The sequence below is a fragment of the Carassius auratus genome, chromosome 20 (assembly GCF_003368295.1).
Source record: "Carassius auratus strain Wakin chromosome 20, ASM336829v1, whole genome shotgun sequence".
Taxonomy (NCBI): Eukaryota; Metazoa; Chordata; class Actinopteri; order Cypriniformes; family Cyprinidae; genus Carassius; species Carassius auratus.
This window is the reverse complement of record NC_039262.1, coordinates 27,689,534-27,701,760: the sequence shown is the minus strand read 5'-3', so window position 1 is coordinate 27,701,760 and position 12,227 is coordinate 27,689,534. Positions and strand designations below refer to the sequence as shown.

Genomic DNA, 12,227 nt, shown 5'->3' with positions numbered 1-12,227 from the left:
GATGGGCGGGGCCTAACCAGCACGAGCCAACCGGTGAAGAGAATTGGAAGGATTCCAACTAATACCAACGCGACCTGATTAATATTCATGAGTTACGCATTCCTATTGTTTTCTTCACAACTTTAAACCCTTCAGATCTGGACTTTTTCACATCATAATTTTTTTTATCCACTTGATATTTGCTCTTCTCCAATATAGAACTGAGTCTAAAACTCAAGATGTGTATCGACTCACATTTTTATTAGATTTATTTTCATGTCCACTATATTGTATCCAGCCTGTGCACTATAGTTGAACTATGTTTAAGATTTTGAAAATAACAATAAAATAAAACTGTGGGGGAAAAAAAGGTTTGTTTGTTGGTGGTGAATCTGACTATATGTATAAATATATTTGTGTGTATGTGAATGTGTAGTTGCTGATTGTTATGAGGAATATATGGTTGTGTGCAGCATCAAGGCATCAGTGTGTGTGTGTGTGGGGGGGGGGGGGGGGGTGAGTGTGTGATGCTGTGTATTCAAAATGCCATGTGTGTAACACTTCCCTTCATGGCCGCGGGAAGTGGGGGTGCTGGGGGTGCTGCAGCACCCCCTAGTGACGAGAGGGAGATAAAAAAATGTAGGCCTATTAAAATATTTTGCACAATTTATAAATTCCTTATGAATATTTTAGAAAATGATTTTGACACACATAGGATATTACGTATATATTTTGGATTTTAATTTCATATTTTGAGGCCTAATCAACACAGGTTCGGAAGTTACGTTGTCAACGTCAGGCAGGCAGGTTTGGTCGCCGAGTAACGAGGTTTCCCGCTCGTTCCATGCAGAATACATCCATCTTTATATAATACAGCGCACCTCGACATTTGGACACCTGTAACCAGGGCACCCCGCCTGCATGTAGCTCAGGTAAGAGCATTGTGCTGCCGCGATTGTAACATTTATTTTTTTGGCAACAAGTGTGGGATCAGCTTTGACTAGCGAAGCAATTGTAAGTAGTACACTATAGTATTTTTGTAAGGTGGTGGGGATGGAGATGGAGAGTATTATTTCGTTCGTGTGTTCTTTGCGTAATGGTTGTGGAGAACTGTTAAATAACGTTTAAATAGTCTGAGATTATTTCCTTTTTGTTTGTGTAAAAAGGTTGGAGATGGAGACAGAAAGCTTTATACTGTGCGTGTGTTCTTTGCGTAATGGATGTGGAGAACTGTTCAATAAACAAATTGCTTAAATAGTCAGAGATTATTTCCTTGTGGTGTGCGTAAAAAGATTTTCGAGTTAATAGAGTTGCGTGTGAAATAAACGTGCAGTGATTCAAGCCAGCTGACCAAATCGATTGCATTGTTTTAGCGTTATTGTGAAGTTTGATTTAATATTATATTTTGTTGTAATATTATTTGTTGTATCTAAATAAGTTGCATGTATGTATAGGCTATCTGAAATTGTAATGAAAGTAATTATTTCGTTTTCTTTCGATTATTAAACTATTATTTCTGATTCTGCTTCAGATTAATAACGCATTGCGCATATCTGAGAACTGATGTCTGTGTTTCAGACCCTGGCTGGCTGTGCACTGAAGTGTATATGACAATAAAGTAGTAAATCTCAATGTATTTATTTTTAAAATGTATTTTAAATAGGCCTATAGGCTCATAGGTTTTTTGTCAAAAAAAAAAAAAAAAAAAAAATCACAGCACCCCCTGTTCAAAATTACTTCCCGCGGCCCTGCTTCCCTTTGTAAATGACAGCGGTGTTCATCGCAGCGTTATGTTAAGTGCTTCAGCTTTTCTCCTTCAGTGTGTGGTATGGCAGTGGACTGGTTATACAGGTGTGACTTCATTACCTGTGCTCCAAACACTGAAGAATGTGTTTTTGTCGCACCTCTTACACATTGACCTAAATTTGGCACAGAGCGCTTCTGAGGTTGCTTTTATTTATCTTTACACCGAGTGTTTAAGGCTGCTTGGAGGTGGCATGAATGCATTTACACTGCAATGAGCGCCATATACATTGATACTGAGGTGGGTCAGAGCTGGCATCATTCAGTCTGCATTATGTCATTACACAGATTATTGCAGCCTTAACTGTGTAAAGATGCACAGAAAATGTGCTGATGACATTTTGTTTCTGGTCCTGTAACTGTGTGGTTATAACGGCATTCTTCTCAGTTCTCAGTCAACATAATGTCACATTTAGTTCTTCTGCCTGGGATCTGAAAGTAAACACAAATCAAAGTACAAAAGATCTGTTCTCTCTTTTTATACACACAGAAAATGAGAACGATAATTATGTCCTTTACACCACATGAGTAGCTATTGTAAAGCAATTATAAAGCGAGTCTTGTAGTCCTACAGAAAAATTGTGACATGTTCAATAGCTACCAGCTTTTGAGTCAAAAGTTAAATGACATAGTTTGTGAAAGATATCCATTCATGGTCTATACTGGTTTTGGTTCATACCTGCTTTTTTTCTATGCATCTTATTTATTTATTTGTAATGTGCTGTAACACCCTGTGCTCTTCTGTGTCCTCCTATATGTAGCAATGCATCATGGTCATATGCACTGATCTATAAAATCACACATAGATCAGTGGGTCATATGTTGTTTTCCGTAGCTGGCAGTCCTTTTCCTTTACTTGTGCTGAGCTGACAGTTTCACTTCCTCTATTACCCATTTAAACATTAGGGCTGTGATGATAAATTGATGCAGAATTGATTCGTGGATGGAGTTTGAGATCTTCTGAATACATTGTGAAGAAGAGCTGAAGAGCATTTGTGTGTTCGACTGAGCCTGTGCTTTCTCCTCGGCTCAGAATGCTTTTATGACGCTGTTTCTAAAGCATGCAGAGCCATCTGCTGTTCAAAACTAAGCTCAGGATCGACTTGACAAAGAATCGCAATGCGTTCAGAAAATCTAAGAATCGATGCCGAATAATTTCTTGATTCGCAATGGTTCGATTTATTTTCCCAGCTCTAATAAATATGCCGCACACAATAAAGATATGAACCTTGAGTGAACAACACTATTTGTGTCTGTCATTCTTGGTCCTGGGTAGCCTACCCTCTTACTGTGCTCCATCACTCAACCAGATTAGATCTTCTCAAACACTTTTTTTATCAGTTGGGGGCTCGTCCGGGATGGGGAGGCCCAAGACTGAGCAGAACTACTAAAGCGTGCCAGAGATCAGGGAAGGACCTACAGTAAAAGGAGGTAATGTTTTTGGATATTTCTTGAAGGAAATACGGCGCTTAGTCCTGTAGGATCCTGTTGGTATCTAATAAAGAGATGAGATTGCTTATAATCACTAGTTGTTGGTGTAATTTCTGTTTCATTGTTTGTACACTTTGGCTGGCAACAGTAATTATTTAATAATTATTAATATGGACAGTGATTGGATATACAGTACTGATCACAAAGTATTTTGGATCATGGAAGGAAAATCTTTTCCTGAACTTGGTTTGGCAAGAGCCCTGAATTAGAAAGCACCCAAACAGAAGAGGGTATTTTAGAGGTGACCAAGACTGAAAAGTCTTGTGTAAACCAGTGTAGCGTCACAATATGATACGTGTACTACAATTGAGGTTGGGCAATCGACTACAGAAAATTTGCACATAAACTATTAACTCCTAAAAGTGCTCCATCGCTAAATCAATCAATTATTTTGTATTTTATTTATCAAAAAAAAAATAAATAAATAATAAATAAAAAAAAAACCGTACATTTAAAATAGACACATTTATTTACCATGTAGCATACAGGAGAAAGCAAAACAGAAACTAAAATAAGAGTAAAATAGTGTTAAAAAAATAAATCTGTACAGAGACAAGTATACAAGGAGTGTTATTTGTAACACAAATTATTTAATAATCTTTTATATATTTAAAAAAAGGCATTTCTTTCAGGAGGTTTATTGATTTTTCGATTTCTTTGCTCTAGTATTATCTCGAAAACACGACAGAAACCGGAACCATCGCTGTGTAACTATGTTCGTACCGACGGAGTGTTTCCGGCGGCGCACCAGCTTCCGGTTTGTCTCTGGCGCTAGTTTTCTGTTGTGTTCGCGAGAGCGTCTAATTCATCTAAACACACACACACTTCAGTCATGAACATCTGAGTCTGTGCAGTCCTGTTCTGCTCTCGTTATGGCGGGCCCAATGGAAAGCCAGCTGCAGAGTATCTTTGAGGATGTAGTGGTGGGTGATCAGTACATTCATTTAAACAAATATAATGCCTCATATAACGTACAGCACGTCCAGACAAGACTCTTTTATCAAACGAATATATCACAGGATAAACATTTAAACGTGTAATGTTTGTTTGTTTACGTCAGAAAACTGAAGTGATTGAAGAGGCGTTTGCTGGGTGAGTAAACAAAAACATGACCGAATACACACCTGAGGACTGTGTGTGTGTGTTTTATATATATATATATATATATATATATATATATATATATATATATATATGTGTGTGTGTGTGTGTGTGTGTGTGTGTGAGTGTTATATACACATATATGTGTGTGTGTGTGTGTGCAGCATGTTTATGGACAGTCCGGAGGATGAGAGGACCAAGCTGGTGAGCTGTTTAGGAGCGTTCAGACAGTACTGGAGCACTCTTCCTCAGGTCAGCTCTTCTTCATCTGCACATACAGGTGTTCCTCAGTCACACATTTGTGGCTCAACTTGAATACACCCTGAGTTATAGTATTAGATTACAGCTACTCACATGATCAGTGTGTGTGTGTGTGTGTGTGTGTGTGACTGCAGGAGTCACATGATCAGTGTGTGCAGTGGATCGTCCGCTTCATCCACAGTCAGCACAGCCCCAAACGCATCGCCTTCCTCTATGACTGTCTGGCCATGGCTGTGGAGACCAGTCTGCTTCCTCCCAGGTAAACACACCTCGAGGTCTGACATCATGCTGAGGTTAGTCTATTAGTCTATAACTACTACTGGAAAAAGAAAGTCGTAGTACACACAAATTGTGTTCTCTCTAAAACAAGTCATGTTATGCACACACATGCATTGTCATCTATGGTGTGTAGTGGTACAGTCTTTCTCCAGTACTATTACAGCAGCTGACGTCCTCACTGATGGAGATCAGGACTCTGACTGTGTAACGCTGTTTTCCAGAATGGTGTGTCAGGCTCTGGTCAGCTCGGACAGTCTGGAGTGGGAGAGGACTCAGCTCTGGGCTCTGACCTTCAAACTCATCCGCAAAATCATCGGAGGAGTCGACTACAAGGTGAGGAATAAACTAATGCCATAGTTTTCCAGTTAAAGTGTGTTTTAATGAGTTCACAGATTGGCAACCGAGTTATTTTGTAGAATGCTTTTCAAAGCACACATTGTTTCCAAGCAGCTTCACAGAAAATCATTATATTCATGTGTAAAACAGCTTAATGCCTAATGTGCCATGTTTAGAGCTGTCTGATAGTATAGTTTAACATTTGTGATGATATAAACAACAAATAGTTGAGATTTGCTCTGTAGTATGTCACATTTATTATGTGAAGGAAAGCAGGATATATTTACGCTCTCTTCTCTGTGTTTCTTCTCTTCTGTTCACTCTTTTCTGTGGATGTTCAGGGTGTGAGGGATCTGCTGAAGGCCGTGTTGGACAAGATTCAGACCGTCCCAAACTTCATGAGCTCGGCTGTGGTCCAGCAGCTGCTGGCAGCGAGAGAAGTACGCTTCTCCACAGCACGACACACAGATGATGGCCCTTCTAGTGTTTCCTGGTTGTTATTGACTGGGATGCAAACTCCTCATCTTTCAGTGACAGCTCACTGTTTTTGTAGGGCTGGGAAAATATATAGATGCATCACAAATTGAGAAACGATTCAGCATCGATTTTCTTAGCCTTAAAAAGTCAATCATCTATAAGCATTACTGTCTAATCAGTTAATATAGTCTTTAATAGCCTGCATAGCACTTCATATTTTATAACGTGAGATTTTGACCAAGTCTTGAGTTTTGTAAAATGTCACAACAAAATTTGTTTTGTTTGTGTGTGTGTGTGAAAAATGACAGTTATGGACATATATGGTAATAAATAAAACTACCTTAAAGGAACTACAGTGAGCATGTAAAGCAGATATGTTTAAGAGAGCACTTCTGACTTCACCTGTCTGGATTCTTCTTCCTGTGTGAAGGTGGTGGAGTACATCCTGGATCGTAACGCCTGTCTGCTGCCGGCGTACTTCGCTGTGACGGAGATCAGGAAGCTGTATCCGGAGGGCACGCTCTCACACTGGGTAACGCTCTTCAGACTGCTGAGGTAAGGCAGTGTGGATTCATCCTCAGTTAATGACATCCAACCCTCTGCTTCTTTTCAGCTGTTGGGCAGCCTGATATCTGACTTCGTCGATAGTTTCAGACCGACTGCCCGTATTAACTCCATCTGCGGTAAGACACCTTCACACATCCTGGTCTCATGTTGTGTGGAAGATGTATCCCATGAGCCTCTGCGGCAGTGTCACATGTCAGAATGTGTTGCAGGGCGCTGCAGTCTTCTCCCAGTGGTTAATAATTCTGGGGCCATTTGTAACTCGTGGAAACTGGACCCGAGCACTCTGCGCTTCCCGCTGAGGGGCATGCTGCCCTACGATAAGGTACCGCTCTCCACCTCGCAGAAAAACACTCACGGTCATGTTTCATCCAACATCAAGAGGAGCATTAAGATCATGTGAAATCATGGATGGTTACAGACACACAACTCTAATCCAAGCACACAGACTCTGGGGTTACTCTGACTGATTGATCAGTGGCACTGGATTAATAAAGAAAATGATTTTTCATTTACACATTCTTATAAATAAAGTTTCCACAAAGGGGTTTCCCAGGGTTCCCATGTCAGAAGTATTTCTGGTTCCTCACAGAATCTTTCAGGGACCGCTTCCTAAAATAAATGTTTTTTTCTTGGCGTGAAGAACATTTTAATAATATACAAACTTTTTTTGACTATAAAGAGAAAATGCCATTATTTATATATTTATATTCAGGATGGAAGAATCGTGGACAATTAACAGCCTGTAGGACTGCAGAGATTGGAAAAACTCATTTTAATATTTCGTTTTTTCTAAAATACTCATTGCAATATAAAAAAAATAATATTAAAAAAGCTTTGAGCATGAACCATTTTTTTTGTTGAAAAAATGTGGGTGTACTCATTACATGAACCAACTCAAACCTTTCTCCATCAAGCTGTTATTTTGGATGCTTGTTTGCAAATAAATATATACACAGCTGGTTTTTGTCACTTAATTGGCAACATATTATTCAATTAAAAGCATTTGTTATTTCACTATACATTTAGCCATATTGTAGTATCATTTATATATATATATATATATATATATATATATATATATATATATATATATATATATATATATATATATATATTTATGTGTGTGTGTGACCTTATAAAGACTTTATAAAGTCCTTTGTTAATGAACCAATATGTTTTTATTACCTTAGATCAGCGGTTCTCAGTTCCTGCTTTGCACATTTTGTATGTTTCTCTTATTGCTTCAGACATTTGCTCTATTTGAAAATAAGTGCCCTGCGAAGTGGACATTACAGCATATTCAGTGATATTCATGATTCCAGTTCGAAGCGAACATATATTTTCCATTCAAAGTGCTTGGAAGTGTGTGAGACGTGAATTTAAATTGTATTGATTTACAGAGGTATATGATGTCATACTTGTCCGTGTGTGCAGACGGACGTTGCGCAACGCAAATCTGTGAATGACTGTTCCGAAGTGAAGTAAACTTCAACATATTTCCCTGCTCAGGGAGTAGGGAGCAGTAAACACTGTGTAGAGACCATGTCAATCTGAACACAGTTCATGCACGAAGCTCACTTCTAACGAGATGATTTTCTGAATCAGGTGTGTTAACAAAGAGAGACATGCAATATGTGCAGAGCTTGGGGGCACGAGGACTGGAATTGAGAACCGCTGCCTTAGATTGAGCTATTTCTATCTACATACACTACATATTTCTACAGTAGCCCTAAACGAACAAACTGCTCTACGGAGCGTGCTGCATCACGAGGTTATGATAGTAACCGAAGACGTTTTCTCTCGAAGTGGTAACCCAACTTTATGTCAGCTATTGATGTATAAGGGGACTGTATTAAATCCTGCTGTAAAAGCAGTGAAGATAAGCCCTGAACGGGGTCAATCACACCCACACATAAGCAAGACAGTTCTAGCCTATAGCCGCGTCGCTAAGAGTACTCGCATCTGATAGGTGGAACCAGACCAATGAAACATCTGCTCCGACCCTAACAAAATTTGCATATCTTAATGCAATGAACACGAAGGCTGCACTGAGAAGGGCAGACACAACATTATGAGCACTGAAGCACAAGAGTTAACAGAGTTGACAGCGTTAACGATGACATCTGCATAAACCATATAAACCATAACACAGAGTAAGCAGCCATGGCAACTACTGTATAGCCGGTTATAACCGTTCACAACACATGAAAGTAACTTAACTCACCAAAAGTACTTGTGACACAACAGAGGGTACATCCAGCTTGTAAAACCTGGCAAATGTGTTCTGGGATGACCAGCCAGCAGCAAGAAATAAATCCTGGATAGACATACTTCTATACCAGGCCCATGATGAAGAAATAGCCCTCGCAGAATGAGCTCTGATGTTGAGGGGACAATTTTTCCCTTGGCATTTGTAAGCCAAAGCAATAGTGTCTACAATCCAGTGAGAAAGTCTCTGTTTTGAAAAACCACGTCCCTTAACACATCCACCAAAGCACATAAACAGCTGGTCCGACTGACGAAGGCCCGAGCGATCTACATAGATCTGCAAAGCCCTAACAGGGCAAACAACGCTCTGATCATCAGCGTCACGTGGGGGCTGACGGCTCAGCAGATAAGGCGGGCAGGGAAACAACCTGTGCTCTAAATGGTGTATTGAGTGACTTCGGAACGTAACCTGGTCTCAACCGGAGAGTGACATTACAGTCGCCAGGTCCGAAACAGATGCAATCATCATTCACCAAAAGCGCGTGTAAGTCTCCAATGTCAGGGAAAGCTACTTATCTTTTATTGAAGCTAAGGGCTCGAATAGTGCTAAAGATAGAGCCCTCAAAACTAAGGCTAGATCCCACGGCGGCACGGAGTGTGGTCATGAAAGACACAAACTCCTCACTCCTCTTAGAAAACTGATTACCAGAGGGTGCTTACCAATCGATTGCCTGTCAACTGGGGAATGAAAAGCAGCAAGACACCGGCCAAATACACCTTCAGCGTGGATGGCAAACTCCTGCAATCCAATCTGTGCTGTAGAAAAAGCGCAAAACATCCTACACGGAACAGGTTCCCGGGTCAATACCAATGTCCTGGCACCATTTTGTGAAAACTCCCCACCTCAGAGCATAGAGGCGCTTGGTAGAAGGTGCGTGCGCCTCTGTAAGTCTGCTCAGCACTCTTGATTGCAGAGCATCCCACTCATTTAGGGTCCTCGCAGTGGCTTCCTGAGGGGGATTTGCCATGGGGGAGCCACCACTAACTCTCTCTGGTCCATGAACCAGGACTTATGGAAAGAAAGTGTCGGTCAGCCCACAACAGGAGACTCACTGCCTGTTTGAATAGAGCCCTGGAACACACAGCGCTCTGGTGATTTATGTACGAGACCACAGACGTGTTGTCGGTTCAAATCAGTACATGGTGAAGACCACGCCCTCGGCGGAACTCGAATCTTCAGCCAGAACTGCAGCGTCCACATATGCAGCAGACCCAGATGGCAAACTGAAGAAGCCGCTGCCATCAGTCCCAGAAGCCTCTGAAATTCCCTCAGTGCCTCTATGCGCTATTGAGAGATGCGGGCTCGCATCCCCATCGAGTCCAAGCATACTCGGTGTGAACACGCTCCTCTGCATATTCAGACGCAATCCCAGAGTATCCAAATGTTGAAGCAGTGTTTCCACGTGACTGATTATCACATCTCTTGAGTGGACTAAAATCAGCCAATCATCCAGATAATTCAAGATGTGCATTTCCGCTTGATCTGAGGGTAGAATGTGCTGCTCTATTGCTCCTTTCTCGAGCAGACTGAGAACTTATTGTCTCAGAATGGAAGGGTTTTGGGGCAAAGTCAGTGATGGGACCACACCATTGAAGCGGGGAGGTCTGCATTTGAACTGAAGAGAATATACATGCTGAATTATTCCCAGTATCCACAGTGAAATGCCTTGGATAGCCCTCCACGCGTCCAGGAAGTGAAAATATTAGAAAAATGCTGAAAAGTGGGCAGATCACAGCGTAGATAGAGGGGACGAACCGAGGGCAGGGCTAAGCGAGTGTGGCGTGAACCTGAGACCCGCATTGACGGATTGATTGACAGCTGCTGTCAGAGACGCTAAAATGGAGAGTGACTGTAATGAAGCAAGTAGCTTTGCAACAGAGCGGTCATTTGAAGAAGAGGACTTTTCTCCTCCACTTTCACCTGAAGTGGAGGATGTTGCTGTGTCAGTTCATATCAGTTCGAGCAACCGGCTCAAACTGCACTCTTAACTCCTGCATCGCGTCGCTTTTCAGCGCGAGCTGTGTGGAGAACCCATTTCCACCTCCATTGTGTTGGAGAAGCAATCCCGTGTAAAATGCAGTTGGCACTCTCCAGCTCTAGGCGGGAACTTGCGGTCCTCCAGGCCAAGTGCATGCAACCACTGGCGCCTAATTTTAAAGTCTGCTGATAAACTATGCAGTCTAGCAGTGCTGTCACAACCAGCAACACACCTCCGTACCATCCTGACCACTGTACTAAATACAGATAAATCTACGCCAACTTGAAGATCTAAATAACTATATAATTGCTATGCTAAATAGATGCTATAATAGTCTATCCTGGTCTTTTTCAGTACTCGCAATTCCAACTCCTGACTCACTACAGTGATTTTGACGGAACAAGATGGTTTTATACTGCCAGGGGCGTGGTAGCTCGTACAGAGGGGCGTGGTGAGCTGGAAACTGCTTTCGTCACTTGCCACCGCAACATCCAATACGAAACATTAACTGCAGTAGCCACCGTGCAACCTGAAGAGGGCAGCACTCAGACGTTTTTACACCATATATTGCAGAATTAAAACACTTTATACTCAAATGTCAAAAAAGTTACTTGAATCAATGAACAGCACTAATAAAGCCCCATTCTTACAGATCATTAACTAAAAAAAGTTGGTTTAGGGTTTAGTTACTCTTTAATCAAAAATTAAGATTTTATATATTTACGGTAGGAAATATAAAAAATATCTTCACGAAACATGATCTTTACTTAATATCCTAATGGAATGAATGAAAATTTTATAAATTTGACCCACTGTTGGCTTTTGCTGCAAATATACCTGTGCTACTTATGACAGCTTTCGTGTTCTAAGGACACAGATATAGTGCAGCTTTAGATGTCATGTATTTTCATATGAATGTTGGTTTAACCAAAGCCGTGTGTGTGGTTATAAACAGTCCTGTGTGTTTGTGTGTGTAGGACCTGTTCGAGCCGCAGACGGGTCTGCTGAGGTATGTGCTGGAGCAGCCGTACTCCAGAGACATGGTGTGCAACATGCTGGGCCTCAACAAACAGGTACCCCCCTCCCCCCTCTCTCTCTCTCTCTCTCTGTCTCCCAGTGCTCTCTCTCCCTCCTCTGCCTCACGTGCTCATCCTCTTCTCTGTGAAGAGAGGCTGGTGGAGGTGGAGAGATCAGCTGCTGTAGTTTGAGTAGTCCCACAGGAAGTGAATGACTTTGGCCAGCCTCCACCATACTCCCTGCCAAACTAGCCTAGTTCCTCTATGAGCCGCCAGCTCTCGCTCTCGCTCTCTCTCTGTGTGCTTTGGTCTGTCTGGTAGGGAGTATCGCACACCTGTCCCTCTCGTACCTGTCTCTGGGGGTGTGGTTTGGCTTGACTGACAGGGTTACTTGGAGCTGGCCTCCTAGTCACTGTATTTGTGTTTTCTTTTTTTTCCTCCTTTATTTTTGTTCTGTCCTGTCTCTCCCCGCCCATCCTCCTCCTCCTCCAATGCTCTAGACCTTGAACATTGCTCAGGTATGTTCACAATCTTACTGTTGTATTGTGACTAACCAGACTCTGGAAGCTTCCTCATAGCCAGAACGAACAATTACATCTTATTACGATTGAAACCCATGAAGAACAACTCCAGTGAAAACAGAAAACAAACATAGGGCTTGAAATTACTG

At 41.6% G+C, this 12,227-nt stretch overlaps 1 protein-coding gene across 4 annotated transcripts in view; it reads left to right on the top strand.

Moving 5' to 3' along the window:
* The first annotated feature begins 4,002 nt into the window (after nt 1-4,002).
* The window catches only part of LOC113037698 (mediator of RNA polymerase II transcription subunit 23), a 53,001-nt gene continuing 44,776 nt past the window's right edge, over nt 4,003-12,227 (top strand). For 2 of the 4 annotated variants that reach the window (XM_026195030.1, XM_026195027.1), the window contains exons 1-11: nt 4,003-4,196; nt 4,334-4,365; nt 4,539-4,626; nt 4,770-4,894; nt 5,136-5,247; nt 5,592-5,690; nt 6,158-6,259; nt 6,341-6,410; nt 6,504-6,616; nt 11,519-11,614; nt 12,058-12,075. In XM_026195030.1, coding sequence (XP_026050815.1) covers nt 4,146-4,196; nt 4,334-4,365; nt 4,539-4,626; nt 4,770-4,894; nt 5,136-5,247; nt 5,592-5,690; nt 6,158-6,259; nt 6,341-6,410; nt 6,504-6,616; nt 11,519-11,614; nt 12,058-12,075 — 906 coding nt within the window. In that variant the 5' untranslated portion in view covers nt 4,003-4,145. The remainder of the gene's footprint in view (nt 4,197-4,333; nt 4,366-4,538; nt 4,627-4,769; nt 4,895-5,135; nt 5,248-5,591; nt 5,691-6,157; nt 6,260-6,340; nt 6,411-6,503; nt 6,617-11,518; nt 11,615-12,057; nt 12,076-12,227) is intronic. The other 2 variants (XM_026195031.1, XM_026195029.1) reach the window with 1 other exon arrangement.